At 42.9% G+C, this 17,774-nt stretch overlaps 1 protein-coding gene and 1 long non-coding RNA gene across 2 annotated transcripts; one reads left to right on the forward strand and one right to left on the reverse strand.

The window, feature by feature from the left end:
* Positions 1 to 5,282: 5,282 nt before the first annotated feature.
* Positions 5,283 to 15,193, forward strand: FAM8A1 (family with sequence similarity 8 member A1). Its single transcript, XM_027040371.2, has 5 exons — positions 5,283 to 6,128; positions 7,411 to 7,531; positions 9,145 to 9,268; positions 10,234 to 10,373; positions 11,799 to 15,193. Exons 1-5 carry the CDS (start codon positions 5,411 to 5,413, stop codon positions 11,941 to 11,943), a joined length of 1,248 nt encoding a protein of 415 aa, XP_026896172.1. The 5' UTR covers positions 5,283 to 5,410; the 3' UTR covers positions 11,944 to 15,193.
* On the reverse strand, positions 14,995 to 16,698 carry LOC128315698 (uncharacterized). Its single transcript, XR_008298754.1, has 2 exons — positions 16,306 to 16,698; positions 14,995 to 16,083 (listed from the first exon to the last, which is right to left on the reverse strand). It is a non-coding gene; the product is annotated as an uncharacterized LOC128315698 (long non-coding RNA).
* Positions 16,699 to 17,774: the final 1,076 nt, after the last annotated feature.

Below are 17,774 nucleotides of genomic sequence, written 5' to 3' on the forward strand. Positions count from 1 at the left end.
TGTCCCACCTTTCCCTGCTCCGAGCACCACATCCTACTCCCTGGAAGCAAGCTCACTGGTGTGCAGGGTGCTGCAGAACCCTAGCAGGTGTATTCACAACATGCATATTGTTTATTTTCTTGCTGGTGGCAGTGGGTTTGTGTGTGTGTGTGTGTGTGTGTGTGTGTGTGTGTGTGTGTGTGTATGTGTGTGTGTTTACAGAATCAGGATACTAAATTAACTTTCTAACAGGTTTATGGGTCTTGAAAAAGGGGAGCCTGCATTTAGTTTCCATGAAGGCAACCCTGAGCACTTTCAAGTCATTTGCTTCCATATTTATGAATAATATGTGTACTTCAACTTCTTTATATCTGTTTTAGATACCATGTCATTTAGGTGTCTGTTGACTCTTTAGTAGGAGATCTGCCTTGAGCTACCTTCTGCCTTCCCCTACCATCTCTATTTCTCTTCCTCTCAAAGTAATACATCATGATTTCGGCTAAAATAATAATATTGACATTATTACTCTTGTAAATATTATTCAATGACAAGGGAAGTTGTAATTATGATTATGTTTCCTTTCCTCTCTTGAGCTTTCTAAAAAATTTTCCTGATATATTTTTTAACTGTTTATTTTCCATCACCCTTATTTCCATCATCTGCTTAAACATCTGTGGAAGAACAGCCTGAGACTATTGGTCATTTCTAGCCATTCAGGGGTCCGGGCAGTGGGAACCACAGGCCACGGCAGGCTGAGCTCTCCAGGCCCCAGTAGGGACCTGCCGCATAGGCAGAGGGCGCTGGCTCACCTCCAGGCCAGTCTCTGACCTCAGGTGGAATGCCAGTAAACTTGGGACCTGGAGCAGTCCACTTATGCTGCAATTCCTCCCTGGCCATGGTCTTTTCATCAGCAGTGCGATTATCAGTCTCTTTTCAATCCCTTCAGGATTTCTGTTGACATAGAGATCAGGCATGATCTCCCATGGGTGCTCACAGGAGACAGTGCCATGTATGCACCGAACTCCAGGGCCAGCACCCGCCACGTCAGACCCGCTGAGTGAGCTCCTTGTTGTTGTAAGGGAAGGCAGCGTCCACATAGCACGGAGGACAATCTGTGTTTCACAGAGCAGGGTCGACAGGTTACCATAGACATGTCTCTGAGAGGCTGGCAGTCAACCCTGGGAGGGGTATCCGCCAGAAGGTATGACTCCCAGAAAACAACCTGGATCTACTCGGTGAGGGTTACAGGAATGAGGCAGCCAGTGATAAGAGTGGCCCCAATGGCTGCAGCACACTTTAGCCCAGCTTGCTGGCCAGGATTCCTGGAGGATGTGATATGACATCAGCCAGGTTTTCAAAGGCAACAATGGCACGAGCTGCCAGCAGAAGCTTCTCCCAGGTTCTCTTCAGATTTACGATGTAGGTATCACTTTTCCTTCTGTGGATGTACTTTCCATCTTGACATCAAGATTGCTGCCATGTAAGTTGTATTGCCACAGGAATTTGAGGACATCTCCTCCTTTCGTGGAACATCAAGGGCTCCAGACATTGTAAAAGTTTCTCTTTAGGTTAGGCCAGGAACTCAGAACAACACAATACGGACCTCTTTCTAGGCAGCAAGGAAAGGGTGGCCTTTCTTTTTAAAAATATTTGGTTTCTGGGGGCACCTGGGTGGCTCTGTCGGTTAAGCCTCTGACTTTGGTTCAGGCTATGATTTCACAATTTGTGAGTTCAAGCCCCATGTTGGGCTCTCTCACTTTGCAGTGAATTCTGAGATGGGGCACCTGAGATGAGCTACCCAGTGGAGAGCATCCTCACACACTGCAGACAGAAAGGGCTTCTAACAGATCCCACTGAGGCCACACTGCAGGGATCTTCCGTGCACAGCAATGAGACAGAGTCCTGTCCTCTCCAACAAGGTCCAGACCTCAGCCCCGAATGGCGGTGAGGAGCCCTTCCTTGGCCACTCAATTTCAGTGCTAGGATTGGTGGCTGCTCCCCAGATCTACTGCCTCTATGTGGTAGGAGTCCTCTTTGACTTTTACTTGCCAACCTCACTCCTAATTCCATTAACAATCCTTTACAGTAAACGTTCTCGTTCAGATTACTTGGTTTCTTCCCCTTGAATAAGCCCTGACTGAAACACGCCCTCATTTAGTCTTAGTGCTAGACGTAATGAAAGGTTGAATGCTCACCACTGTCCTTCTGTCGTTGTTAGTCAGTTTGATGCTGAGTTTCATTCTCTAGATTCGTCAGGAAGAACTCAAATGAATGACATTCTTGGAGTTCCTCCATTATGATAACAAATTAGCCTATGTTTTTGTACTTGAAAGTCAGTTTTGGTGGATACAAAGTCCTAAGTCCTCATTCTTTTTTTTTTTTTTTTTTTTTTTTAGAAAGAGTGAGCTAGAATGAGTGCGGGAGATGGGCAGAGGGAGAGAGAGAATCCTAAGCAGGCTCAGTAGGGCCAATCCCACGACCCTAGGATCATGACCTGAGCTGAAATCAGGAGTCGGATACCCAACTGACTGAGCTATCCAGGTATCCCTCTCATTTTCTTTCTTTGAACATTTTAAATGCTTCACTATTTTCTTCTTGCATGAAGTGTTACTGTTGAAGTCCTATGATAATCTGGTTTTTTTCTCTCAGGAATGTTGGCCTAAATGACCAAAATATAAAGTCGAGTAATTTTTACTAGAATGTATTTTGTTATTCAGTGTTTTCACAGTATATTCTTTCAACATGAGGTTTTAAATATATATATGGATATACATATTAATACATTAATATAATACATATTTACTACATATAAGTACAAAAATCTATTTCTATTTTAGGAAAAGTTCTCTTGAATTATCATGTTGTATTCTTTTAACAAACTGTTCTTTATCAGGGCTTCTTTATCCATATATTGGATCTTCTTTGCCAATCTTCAATGTTTATCATTTCTGTAAAATAATTTTTCTCTAAATTTCTTTTTTACTTAAAAAAATCTCATTTCCCAATTCTCATTCTCTTTGGACACTATCTGTCATGTTTGTTTACTCCTGGGTTCCTCCTAGTTTAATAATTTTTTTAAATGTTTATTTTTGAGAGAGAAAGAACATGAGTAGGGAAGGAATGGGTCGGGGCGTGGGGGGGAGAGCAGAGGATCTGAAGCGGGCTCTGTGCTGACAAGAGTGAGCCCAACGTGGGGCTCGAACTCACAGACTGTGAGATCATGACCTGAGCCAAAGTCAGACACTTAACCGACTGAGCTACTCAGGCTCCCCTCCTCCTAGTTTAGTATTCTCTTCAGAAATATTTTTTTCTTTTATTCCTAATTCTTCCCCAAGTTCTATTAGTTCATTTCTGAGTTCTTCTTTCTCTGATTTATTTTGCTCTTTTGTTTCTTATATCATTTTAACATCTTTAGTTTTGATGTGATTTTTTTTTTTTTTTTTGCACTGATATTGTGCAAGTTTTGCATTTGTGGTTTGACATCATCCTCTTGTATTTTGGGGTTGGTGGTGTTACCTGTCAATTAGTTTTGTTGTAAATGTTTCATACATTTTTGGTTTTACTAACTAGTCTGTTTCTTTGTGGGGAGTTCCAGAGATTCAGAAGTCACGTACTGCCGTATTTCCAGGATCCATTTACATTTTGAGTCATGAATACTTCTCTTTCTATATTCCTCAGGCTTCACTCCTTAGCTGGGTGTGACGGTAAAGGGCTAGGGTTAATCAGCACGCTGCTTGGAGCGGCAGTGGCGTGTCACATCACATCTTCATTTTTGAGTGACTACTTGCTTGTAACTTTCTAGGTTGTCCGTAGCTTCTCAGCAGTACCGAATATATTCTGTTCTCCTCAGCATTGATTTTTACTTGTGAAAACTTGGCTTCCAGTCTCAATGTTGTTTCTTTGTCAGTAGTTTAAGTTTTGATTGCTATTAAGATTGTTAAAATGTTCTCTTTGCTTAACTTCATCATGATGTGTATGTTATTTTCTCAAGACTGGGTTTTTCTTTCAATCTAAAGAGTAATAATCTGTCTTCAGTTCTAGAAAATTTGGGGGCCATTATTTTAATTTTGCCTCTGTTCTCTCTCGTGGGCTGCCTATTAGATGTCCGGTTGAACGTTTTCACTTTATGTAGAACCTCTGAACTTGTTAATTTGCATAGGCAAAAAAAAAAAAGTTATTTTTTGTTCAAGCCAGTTAGAATTCAGGCTTAAGTCACTGAAACAGAAACACTCTTACTTTCCTCAAAAGGCAAGTGAGAAAAGAAACTGAAAAAGAGGTGACTCCGGAAGTAATTACCTTGAAACCTAAACTACTCCTGAACTTTTAGGTCAGTAAATTCACTTATCTTTTTCTCTCTTAAATCAATTACAGTTGGATTTCTGACAACTGCAGCCAAGAGTCCTGATTAACATAAATGTTTACTATGTGGGTGGCACTCTACCAGGTGCTACATAATCAACGATATTCAAAACAAAGTCCATGTCGCCAATCACGACAATATTTCACACTCATTCAATACCATATTCACATATATATACACATACAGAGAGAGAGAGAGAAAGAGAGAAGAAAGAAAGAGGAAGGGGAAATCATGCCTGGGCCAGGGTATTCAGAAAAGGCTCCAAAGCCCTGGGAAACGAACGGGTCTTGCCTTAGCGGAAAATAAAGGAACAGGCATCAAGGTTAACACAAGGCAGCTTTGCTAGAGTCTACAGCAGTGGAAGTAAGATTTTACGGACACAAATTAGCTCCAGGATAAGGACAGGGTCTAGATCTTAAATCAACATAAACCCCCCTCCCTTCTTTTATACACTGAAAATCTCTGCAGCTGAGCCATACTATCTTCAGTTTAATTTGGTTATTAATTTCTTATCCTCTTAAGGGCATATGTCTTTTGTCACTCCCTCGAGTACAAATGGCCAGCGACAAATTCACTGGAATGAATGCAGGCGGAAATAAGCAACAAGCCCAGGGCCTGGAGACCCAAACTGTCGCGGTTCGCTAATAGGGAGCTGGGACTGCTCTTGGAAATCTCTTCTTCCACCAGCAGTGTCTCCAGGGACAGCCTGAGTCCACTTCCCAGGGGATGATGTGGGGAAGCCACAGGCCTTAGGTTTCATGAAGAACGTGAAAGGTGGCGGGGGAGCGGGCAGCGCGAGCCCCACAACCGGCGAACCAAGGGCCCCTGGCGTCCGAGGCCCCCGACGTCCACCGCCCCCGCCAGGAGCACGCAGCCCCTCTTCCGCTCCGCCCCCCTCCGCCTGCCCCGCCCCGCGGCCGGCGACGCTGGGGAGAGGCGGGGTTTCCGCTTCCGGTGGCGAATTGTTGACGCCTGCGGCTGCTGCGGTGGCGACCGGGTCGTTGGGGAGGGGCTAGTGGGGGAGGGAGACGGCGCACTGACAGGACCGCCGAGGGTGCTGCTGAGGCGACGATGGCAGAGGGGCCGGAGGAAGCCCGAGGCCGCCCTCCCGGGCAGGACGACGGCGGAGGGGACCCCGAGCCCGTCCCTTCCCTTAGAGGCCCTCCTGCCGCCGCCGCCCCACGCCCCCGGGACGGGCCGCAGGCCGAACCACAGGCCCCGGGCCGGCCCCCAGCCCCGGGCCTCGCGCTAGCTGCGGCCGCCGCCGAGGAGTCGGAGCCGCCGCGCGAGCCCGGGAAGTGCGGGGAGGCGGCCCCCGGCTCCAGTGCGGGGCCGCAGGAGCCGGCAGGCCGCGAGGCGCCCGAGGCCGGCGCGCCGCGAGAGAGGCCGGCGCGGCTGAGCGCCCGCGAGTACTCCCGGCAGGTGCACGAGTGGCTGTGGCAGTCCTACTGCGGCTACCTCACCTGGCACAGCGGCCTGGCCGCCTTCCCCGCCTACTGTAGCTCCCAGCCGCCCCCGCCGAGCTACCCCTCGGGCGGAGGCGCCGCCGCCCCCCAGCCCGCGGCGCCGCCGCCCCCCCAGCTGGGCTATTACAACCCCTTCTACTTCCTGAGCGCCGCGGCCGCCGGGCCCGACCCGGGGGTGGCCACCGGCGTCACCACCGCTGCTCCCGTCCCGGGCCTGGGACCCCGGGCCCCGCAAGGGCAGGGATCCGTCCGCTCAACCCCAGTGACCAGAGTGGGATCGGCCGCTCCTTCGCGAACCCCGAGCGAGACCGGGCGGCAAGCAGGTGAGTAGCGCGTCGGGAAGGTTGGGCGGAGCGAAGGGGTCTTACGGGAGCTCGCTGGTGGGGAGAGAGGGCACGCGTTTTACATCTGGAACTGGTGTTTCTCCACGTTCGTCAGCTGTCTTCTGCCCAGGCCTCAAATTCCCAAAGTGTGGCGCGAAACTGCACAGTTTGTTCTTCCTTTAGACCTGGCTGTCTGAACTGATTCCTTGTTCCACGTGTAAGGACGTCTTTGCTCCTGAAACCGTGCCCTTGATCTCCACGACGTGGAGAGAGCCAAAGCTTAATTGTCAGAGGGCAAACCCGTTTTGACGGCTGGTGGCGGTTGGAGGGTGCCGGTAGTGCTGGAAAAAATCCAGACGTGGATTTATTATGCATGACAGGATATATGATATATAATCTTTTCTATAATGTGTAATTTATATAATTATATATTACCTATATGAAGAACAGTGGGGCCGACGGATATAAAAGATTTACATAAATATAAGTGGAATTATGAACCTTTGGGACCTAGCTGAATGATCTTGTATATTGTCTGTTTACTTCTCTATGGGAATTAGAATGTTTTGCATTAGTTACGCGGTTTAGTTTATTATCTAGACTTTTTGTTTACTTTATTCAGCCACAGATACAAGGGACAAAAACTAGTTTTTCTGAATTTGATCCCGCTCAGAATTTGAGATGTCAGATTGATAATCATTGGATTTATTACATAGAAAGCAAGACAAAGTGAATAGGGGGTAAAATGAGGAACACAGGTATTTACTTTCTAGTAATCGTCTATACTTAACCTTTGTTTTTACAAAAAATGTTTAATTTGGGGGCGCCTGGGTGACCCAGTCAGTTAGCTTCCAACTCGATCTCAGCCTGAGTTCAGTCCCCCCAACCCCTCTTTGGGATCAGCCTTGGGTATGAAGCCTACTTAAAAAAAAAAAAAAAAAAAAGTTTAATTTTGTGACCTAGGCTTGTGATCACCTGGATTCTCATTTGAGTCCCTAGTGAAATGTATTGAGTACCTTAAATAATTAAATTTATCTGTGAAATCATTTTTTAAACATTAAGAGGATGAAAGCAAACTTTTAAACTGTTCAGTAAATAGTGGAATAGAGTTGGTGTAAAAACATGTACTATTCATGTAGGCAATACAAATAATTGTCGCAAGGTTTTAATTAGCAAGTTGTACCTTGACTTTATGTTCTCTGATTTATTACCTAGCTTGGGTTCCAAGGCCTATGTGAAATAAGTAGTTTTACTAACTTTTTTTTTTTTTTTTAATTTACAGGCAGAGAGTATGTTATTCCATCCTTGGCCCACAGATTTATGGCAGAAATGGTGGATTTCTTTATTCTGTTCTTTATAAAAGCAACGATTGTCTTAAGTATTATGCACCTCAGTGGAATAAAGTAAGTTAAGGCTATTTGCAGAAAGGTTTTAATGTCTACTGCATAGAGATCTTGTTTTCTGAGGTTCTGTTCACAGCTGCAAGTCACTAAAGACAGTCTGTGTGCCAGTGTCATGGTTTCTCTAATAGGGAAATCTCTTTGTCGTATTTTTTTCTTGGTAGTTTTAAGAAATAACTACAAAAGAGAGAAAAACATGTAATAAATTTTGAAAGATCTGGGACTCTCACCTATTAAAAGTTAGGTAAAGGTTTTGATTTTTTCTTTTTTTTTTTAATTCAGCCCCTCTTACTATCCTGTTCAGAGTAAAGACAAAGGCATAAAGAGCTTTTGGTAAATCAACTGTTGATTATAAGTTAGATGGCATTTCCAAATGGGATTGCATTTTATACTATCAGGCATGTCCCACGCGAACACAGTGGGCCATCTATTTGAGTAACCTCCTCTCCTATTAATGAGCATATAGCACTTATCACTTGCTAAGCACTTTATACATGCTAAGTAAGCAGGTAGAAATAGTATGGATTCTTTAATCTTAAAACCACTATGAGATGTAGAGTTTAATAGCCTTGTTTTTATATATTGAAGTTTGGGTTTATAAGAAGTTAAGCCCAGGATTTATCATTGCAAAGTTAAGAAGTGATAGTGTCAAGATGCAAACCCTTGTGGTCATGTTTTAGAGCCCTTGCTGGGAACCTGAGTGTTACTGAGATTGCTCCCTGTCCCTCCCAGGGACACATCCAGTCAGGTACCAGCTCCCTTCTTTTCAGGCTCTTGAAGAGCCTTCAACTCAGACAGTTTCCTCTTGACTGACAGACGGTGCTTCATCATCACTGCTTCTCCCTAGTCTAGTTATTGTCATCACTTTTCTAGATCATAGCAAAAGTCTTCTAACTGGTACCTTAGTCCCCCAACTCCTGTTTTATCTCAATCCAGTCTCTGATATAAACCAAAGAGATCATAAATTCTGATTCTTCCCCTCTCCACCTTAAAACCTTTCTTACTGCCATCAGGGTAAAGTCTAGTCTTCATATGGCTTAACAGATGCTCTCATTTTTCAATCACTTGTTTTATACTTAATATTTGAGCCATACCCAAGTGCTTACAGCTTCCATCACAGTCTGATTCAAAGGCTCTCTCTCTCTCTGGCTAGTCCCTCTCTCTGAAACTTCCCCCTTCTAAGTCTGGCTAACTTCTCTTCATCCTCCAGATCTCAGCTCAAATGTCATTTCTGGGAAGGCTTCACTCACCGTGGTAAATGTTCTTGGTATGCATTTCCATACTGCCCTATAGGTCTACGTAATAGCCCTCATCCCACTTTATTCTTACCTAATTAATTGTTCTGCTTTGTCTAGTAGGTAAGAGTCTCCTTGAAAGCAGAGACTAAGTTGAGTTCCCTCACCATTATGTCCCCAGGGCTAGTACAGTGCCTGCTCACAATAGTGCTGTTTATTTGTTGAACAGACTAATGAATGTTTTGTGAAACTAAACGGGTGGAAACCTAAGATTAGTTTAGAATTTCAGTTCAAGTTTGTGACTTACACTAATGGAAAAAATATCAGTGCAGTTGTGCTGGTGACTAAGTCTTTATAACCCCAAACTATTATTTTATGCAGGGATATCTCTAAGTTTGCTATGCATTATATAATAGAAGAAATAGATGAAGACACATCAATGGAAGACTTGCAGAAAATGATGATTGTGGCTCTTATATACAGATTATTAGTTTGTTTCTATGAGGTAAGCTACTGACTCAGCAAATATTAACATTTAACAATCTTTTTTTTTTTTTAATTTTTTTAACATTTATTATTGAGAGACAGAGAGACACAGAGCATGAGCAGGGGAGGGGCAGAGAGGGGGAGACACAGAATCCGAAATAGGCTCCAGGCTCCGAGCTCAGCACAGAGCCCAACATGGGGCTCGAACTCACAAACTGCGAGATCATAACCTGAACCGAAGTCGGTCTCCCAACCAACTGAGCCACCCAGGTGCCCCTAACAATCTAATTTAAATTATCACCCCAATACAAAAAGAAATGGGAATTTACAGTTATTCATATTTTTGTCAAATGTCTCTGTTTAAAAATGTTTTCCAAATGTTCTCGAATGTAGATAAAAAAATACGTGGGGCACCTTGGGTGGCTCAGTTGGTTAAGCGTCCGACTTCGGCTCAGGCCATGATCTCACGGTCTGTGAGTTCAAGCCCCACGTCGGGCTCTGTGCTGACAGCTTAGAGCCTGGAGCCTGCTTTGGATTCTGTGTCTCCCTGTCTCTCTGCCCCTCCCCTGCTCACGCTCTGTCTCTTGTCTGTCTCAAAAATAAACATCAAAAAAATAAAAAGATAAAAAAATACAGCTCCCTGAGTGGAGATGTTTTACAATTTCTTTGTAACATATTTCAGTCTTGTGGTCCAAAAATATACTTGTAAATTGGTTGTGGAACTTGAAATGTATTTTTCCATAGAAACAACTTGCTAAAAAAAAAGGGTGGGGGGGGGGGCTACAGAGAAATCTTACAGTACACATCTTGTGGCATGGAGGGGTTGAGAGACCAGAAGAAATGCATTACAAGGGTAACCTCTGAGTGTTCTAGGAAATTCTTTCAACTTGAAAATTGTTTTAAAGGAATAACATGACAGAAAAACTTAACCTTTGAAACTGGTAGCGTTGACCTAGTAAATTAAAATTATCCTTCTTTCCTTAGATAATCTGCATTTGGGGAGCAGGCGGAGCCACCCCCGGGAAGTTCCTGCTGGGGCTTCGAGTTGTGACGTGTGATACATCAGTGCTTATTGCACCGAGTCGGGTTTTAGTGATTCCTTCCTCAAATGTTAGCATTACAACGTAAGTTCTTCTCTTAGCTTAATTTACTTATGAAAATAACAAATTTTGAGCGTAGTATCCGATATTCGTAAGTTCTACCATTTGATACAGTATTTTTAGTTGGTAATTTTTCTTCATGGCGTGTAACAGACATTGTTAGATTTAAAATGGAAAAGTTTGAGTTTTTCAATTGTTATATGATTATAGACCACTCTTCAGTGTACAATTTCAAGATAGTCATTTTATGAACTATCAGCCACCATAATGAGAGGGGTCTGGGTGGTGGTGGTCTGTGTATCAGTGCTCTGTATCTAGTTTGATTATTCTCTAATAAATCTGTGGTTATCGGGCCAGTTACTGATCCGCCTTTAGCCTCTATCAGTAATCCTGTCCATCCCGTCCTGAACAGGCAGCAGGAGTTTGGACAGAGATGCACGTGTGCGTCCAGCTCCTGCTCTAAGTGACAGCGTGTAACTCTTGGTAGTACTCACGGCTAGCTGTTGGTGTCTGTCTCTGTGAGGAGGTTCAAACAGTGCTAACGCAAGTTCTAGAGAGTTAATTAAGGGGCTGTCAGTTGAGCAAAACAGGATACTGGCTGGAATTGCTGCCCAAGTGATTCAGAACTGGGTTGTTAGATAAAGAAATATGAGAGACTCTGGAAGCCTTGATTTTGCTAATATCTCCAAAATTGCCTTACAGTTTTGTGATTATAATCCTGGTTGCTACTTTTAATGAGTCAATAATGGCTGCTTATCGAGCACCTCTTCTGTAACAGGCATTGTTAAAAACACTGAATATGTATTAACTAATAAGACAGGTACCATAGGTACTATTATCCCCTTTTTACAGAAATGAAACACAAGTGACTGATAGAAACAATTTAGTCTGGATTCAGAGCCCTCAGCCACTGTGCTTTTTCTATAGCCTTTCAGAAATCTAGCACTAGTAGGATAAGTTTCCACTCTGAGCTGTGGTTGAAAGCTTTTTTTTTTTTTAAGCTTTCTTTAATCACAGCATCCCACAAAGAAAGAATACCCAGTAATTTAAAATGTGAGTGCTTCATAGAAGGTGGAAAATGGGACTGCATTTTGTATATTAGTTTAGAAGGAACTAAACACAAATGACTGTAGAAAAGGTAAGTAAAGGGAATAGATATTTGTCTACAAAATATCAGAGAAAATACTGTAACCTTTAGTTCACCTTCTACAAGACCTGTTTATTACTGCTTTTCATGTGACAGTTCTGAATCTTTTTATGTTGATGATGTCTTTAGAACAAGCCCAGATGGTCTTACTAGAGTATAATGCTACTTGAAAGTAACTCATATCAAAGATAAAAAACTGTCAAGACTTTGTATGTTTTATGTATTTTGAACTTGATAGGATACTATTAATCTCCACGTGGTTGGTATATAATTTGTCTGATTTTTTTGCCTTAATTTTTTAGGTCCACTATACGAGCTTTGATCAAGAACTTTTCTATTGCTTCTTTTTTCCCTGCTTTCATCACACTGCTGTTTTTTCAGCATAATCGAACAGCCTATGACATTGTAGCAGGAACCATTGTGGTAAAGAGAAATGGGGTCAGATGATGCCCCAAAAGAGCCCTGAATTCCATACTCTCTGGAATGATGACAAGACTAAATTATGTATCAAGGCCATCAGTATCCCTGGGTTACACTAATTGATGATTTAGAAATTAAAGCAGTCACTCCAGTGTGATGCAGGTGACTATTCTGAAAGTATTGATATTACTTGAATGCCAAAGAACTTTTCCAGAAGAAAAATCTGTTAAATTTAAATGTTAAAAATTTTTAGATTGAAAAGAAGGCAAGTGATTTTATAATCAACAATGGACAATATATACTTTCTTAAGATCTAAGGCATTAGAATTTGCTGAAAGCATTTTCAGCTCTAAAATCTCCAGATGAAACTTAAAAAATTTTGGTTTATCCCAGAATGATGGAAAAGTCCAGTTGTGTTTTGTAAACACATTAACTCATATTTTAGTCAACACTTCTTGGGGCAATTGTTGTCTTTGCTTTTGGGGAGGGGGGTGGGGACACAAATTTGATAACCCGCTTATCTCCCACTCTGGGAGGAAGTGAGTCAGCTGCAAGAGAGAGGGGCACAGGAGGCAGGCCTAGGTTCCCTTACTGACGTTTTCAGATCTGTACTGCAATGCACTGTGGGAATGATGCCACTTTACAAGTATCGTTACTGTTCTAACATGTATTTGGGGCAAGTTTTGCATGATGATGAAAAAGTATTAAGTCATTTTGCTGTATTACTGATTTTTTTAAAGAAAAGGTAAGTTAGTGATTGCTTTTGGTGGGGGGAGGGGGGTCCTAAATTTTCACCATAAATTAAAATTACAATTCATGTGCAAGTGTTTTTAGTGCCCTAAATCAAACTATATGTGGGGGGAAATTATTCGTCAAATTGTTGCATATTTACTGTAAAACAACATTCCCAGTATGTGTGCAGCATGAAGAAAGTGTTAGTGCTTTTCAGTGTTCTAATAGAACTTCTGTTTTTATAAGGATATTTACACACTAGGTAGTTTCCTTTTATATTTTATATAGTTCTAGGACTTTGAAACCTCAAGGAGTTAAATAATCATAGTATTTCATGGTAAAATACTAGGTAGCCTATTAAATATTAGCGATTTTCCCATTATGAACTATTCTAAAACAAGGACAGGTATTTCCAGACATTTTTCTAAGTTCTTTGGGCCAAAACCTCACTTTGGGGCCGCCAGGGATGGTGTCTTGAGGGAAATGTTAAGTAACAGTTTGTGTATTGCCATTTTAATTTATTCTTCTACTGAGGCAAAGCTTAGTGTTTTAAGTATGTGTGCATGTTTTGTTAGATGGCCCTGTTAGCTGTGTTGAGAGAATACCTGAAAAAGTTTTATTTCTTAGGCGTTTTCTCCAACCCTGATACTATTTTCCCAAAAAACACTAACCTCTGTTGGACACTTCATAATTAGATTGCTTAAAAATCTTGACTTTTTTTTTGGTCTTTGATAGCGAATGAAAGACAGGTATATTATCACTGTATCAGTTTTTAAAGTGGGTTTTTCCTTTAAAACTGAAAGTATTCACATTTGATGTCTATAGAAACCTTAACAGTGTCCTTAAGCCATGTTTTTCAAAATAATTTTACATTAAATTCAACACCACAGAAAGCCTGTCCGTTAAGTGCGTCCAGGTACTCGACAAATCATTCACTTGTTGCCCCTGGGAAGATATTTAGCTTGACAGCCCTTCAGGGTAAGTGTTACCCAAACGTACCACTCAGTAGTGTACTACATTAGCATTGGTGGCTACACTATTTTTGCCACTGATGGGGGAGATCCAGTTGCAATGTCCTTCAGCCGTGTAGCTCTGGAGATCTTTATAATTATTGGAAGGTTCACCGTCTAGGCTATTTCAATGTATACAAACCAAAGCAAGTCATGTCACCCAGTTTAACTTCTTAAAAAATTGCATGTTTTCTGTATCTGAGTTATTCAGAATCATATCTATGTAGGTTCATTTAGGTCCATCTTAGGGTTCAAGTTTCATAGCCCGATAAAATAAAAGTATTCCTGCTTTGCCTTTACAACAAATTGCAAGGCTGTTTGTATTTCTGAATGCACTTAGGAAAGAAAAGATATTTGATGCCCAGATCATTGGGAAAAAATGACAAAAAATGGGGAAGGAGGGAGAGTTCTTTTCTCTTCGGGTTGTGGTGGGGGGGAGGGGGGGTGGGAAGCCTCCCATCTTTTCAAAAACACTTTTCTATTTGATGTATTTCATTTATAGAAAGTTTCTGCATCAGAGTAGAATTCTCATGCCGAAGCTCTAGCCTAAAAAGGCACAAAGATAGTTGTTTTCAAAGAATGTTTACAAACATTATTCATCACTTTTACAAGATAATAAGGGAACAAAAATCAAAAGTAAGCAGAGTAAAAGAACACGATTGCAGTGAAAGTGCCCTAATGAAAACCACAGAATAGGCAGTTAGGCATCTAGAAAAATCTCAGTACCTACTAAAAGTAGCTAGAGTGGTAGTGCACTTTAAGAGAAGTCTGACTTGAGTGTTCACACGGGCCGAGGTGAGGAAACCCGAGGATGACAAGCCTCGCTCTTTTTGACTCATCTGTGACCATAAAACTAAAGCCAACACTTTTTTGGATAGAAAGCCTTCAAAGTATCGCCCAGCTGATACCTGTGTAGCACTGGTTCAGAAGTGACTTAAACATTTACCTTCCGATTTTACCCAGATACTTAGGATTTAAAAAAAAATGGTTGAGGGCCCCTTTGTCTAAATTATAAAATTAAGGCTTTAGTGTCCATCGTTTCAAATGACAGGAAGAGTGGTTTTTAGCTGCATTAAAAGGATTTGTTCCCTTATGGGACTTGTTTGGGGGTTTTACTTATGCATAAGTGTTTCCAGCAAAGGAAGACAAAAGGAGTTTACTTGCTACTCGGGAGGAGGGCTTTCTGAGAGGAAGGGTAGGACGTTTTCATTCTACACTTACCCTGTTCAAAGCTGTGGTTCCTTTGGAGGAATATGCCAACAGCAGTGTTTGTAAAACCTGACCAGTGTCATTTCACGTACTTGCCATTGCCCGGCCTCCATCCCAGAGGCCAGAATCTTTTACAAGAAGTGCTTGCCTGGGTGACGTTCCTCCTCTCCAGCTGTGGGTCTAGTTTCTTGCAGTTCATTATAGTAGGACTTGATCCACAAACAGTATCTGATGGCCTGCCTTTAAGTAAAATTCAGCATTCTATTTTTAATAATTTGTATGCCACCGATTTGTATTCTTTGTCTCAATAAATACTTGCTCACCGATGCTTTCGTTTTTTGACTGTTGAGATTTGCTCTAGAATTTCCTGCCCACGGAGACCTTGCTCAGCTTTTCCAGCGTTCTCTGCCTTCAGGAGAATGGCAGTCAGCTAGAGTGCTTTCAGAAAGATCTAGCAACAAGCCATCCACCCTTCGGGGTTGTACAGTCCTGTAGCAAAAGTCACTCAAAAGTTCCCCAGAGATGACTAAGCTTCATGTTAAGCCAGTCCTGTCCTTTCCTTAAAGTGGTTAACCATCCCGCATTATACAAGATACTAAGAACGCATTTTACACCCAAAGAACCGGAAGTTCAAAGTCTCATAGGTGGTGAACCACCGCGCTGGGCAATTTAAACCTAGTTCTGATCTTACAAGCATTTCCTGTTGTAACACATCTAGAGGAGGACAGGATACAAAACAGGTCCCCAAGAAGAACAAAGCTGAGAAACCTAAATGGAGCTAAAACGGCCTGGTCTGAGCTCTGTAGACCATGTTGATCTGAGCCCAGGCGCACACTACACATTGTGGAACTACAGGGAACTTTTAAAGCAAGCTTTACGAGCTGCCCCGTGTTATTCGTAAATTCAGCTGGTGTGTGTCACTAGACCCAGTACACGGCCATTTCCTCAACCTGACTATACCGAATGTGCAGTTTCCATTAAACACACAGGCTCGTAACCTTCGTACAGCTTTCAGGGAGTTTCACTTTAAATAGGCCCCGGAAACAAGTCACGGAGATGAAAAGGACAGCGTAACAGTCAGTACTGCTGGAATAACGTACGGTGACCGACGGTGACTGCACTGAACTGTGGGGAGCACGAAGGAGAGACTCCTGCTGTACGCCTGAAACGAATATGGTAGGTCAACAAGAGTTAAAAATAAATTTTAAAAATAAACCTGGGGTGCCTGGGTGGCACAGTCGGTTAAGCGTCCGACTTCAATCAGGTCACGATCTCGCGGTCCGTGAGTTCGAGCCCCGCGTCAGGCTCTGGGCTGATGGCTCAGAGCCTGGAGCCTGTTTCCGATTCTGTCTCTCCCCCTCTCTCTGCCCCTCCCCCGTTCATGCTCTCTCTCTGTCCCAAAAATAAATAAACGTTGAAAAAAAAGAAATAAATAAACCTCCTATAATTAGGATTTTATCATTTGAAATTAAAGTGTTAGACTACTTTATAGCCTGGTTACAAATTTTTAAAATTCGTCCCAACACTTCAGGAGCGCCTTGGTGGCTCAGTCAGTTGAGCGACGACTCTGGCTCCGGTCATGATTTCACGGTTCGTGCGTTCGAGCCCTACGTCGGCTCTGTCAGCACAGAGCCCACTTCAGATCCTCTGTCCCCCTCCCACACACGCTCTCTCTCAAAAATAAACATTAAAAAATAATAGTTATTCCAACACTTCAATTTCAAATAACAAAATCCTAATTACGTAAACAATTGCAGGAGAGAATTTATAACAGATGTGAACAAAGGCGGCTAGCTTGAAGAGATTTCCCAGTTGTTTACATCATACTGTTTCTTAAGGCCCCAAATCCTGAATTACTGAAAATCACCCGGCACCCAAAGTGGCAGGTCTGGACCTCCTGCATCTGGAGTCCTCCAGCCAGAGAAGGGGGTTTTCTTCCTGTGCTATTTCCCCTTCTCCCAACCAACCGCCCTCAGTTTTCACTTGTGTATAGAACACGTAACACAAACCTGCCCGAGCTGCTCCCACAGCCACCGAGAGCGGGTCTGCAGCCGGAGCCGGTCCGGGCGGGAGACCTCGCCGAGCAGGGGACAGACAGGCTTGAGGCTAGAGCTGCTTTCGCGAGCGCCCCTAGAGCTCCCCCGTGCAGCCCGAGAAGAGCCGCAGTCCAGATGCAAAGTACAAGCGCCACACGCCGAACACATTTCTACAGACTTCAGTTTGGGCGCCGGAAGATTTCCTTCTTCAACCGCCTTAAGTAGGATTTTCAGTCACTTCTACTAAATATTTCTAGCACATTTCTTATGAGAATTTCCCACAGTAGAAAGCCTAATGTCCCCATTCGTACAGGCCTAGAGAATGGCTAACATGAACGAGCCCGCAATTTAGTTCGGCATCAACATCCGAGCATTAAGACTGGATTTCCAGGACTCATCACCATTTGCCCCCAGACAGGCCCGTGTCAAATGTGTATTACTAATAAAGTGAGAATTAGAAAATGTCTACCCCCGAACCAGCATCTGACGATGGCCTAAGAGGTTTTCAAGACGACAAACATCCTACGCCAAAATTGGAAACACATATAAAAAAGCTTGTGAACATTTTCAAGTTCTGAATTGGCAAATGGTATCCCAGCAGCTCTTTTTGACAGACCACCGAAGAGACCTAGTCAGAAAGAAAAAAAAAAAACTGCTAACATAATCCACACGAATTCCACATGACAGAACCACTCAAGTTTTTGCAGGCTGCTCTGGGCACGTGTCTCCAAAAGCTCAATCGATGAACGGCTGTCTGGTCACCTCTCAAGGAAGATACAAATACAAACAGAAATGGTCACGTGTGTTTATTTTCAACTTTTAAAAAGGTATGTCAATTTATATGCAAAGTAGGCGTGATTCCTAGCACCAG

This window comes from Acinonyx jubatus, chromosome B2, assembly GCF_027475565.1.
Source record: "Acinonyx jubatus isolate Ajub_Pintada_27869175 chromosome B2, VMU_Ajub_asm_v1.0, whole genome shotgun sequence".
Lineage (NCBI taxonomy): Eukaryota > Metazoa > Chordata > Mammalia > Carnivora > Felidae > Acinonyx > Acinonyx jubatus.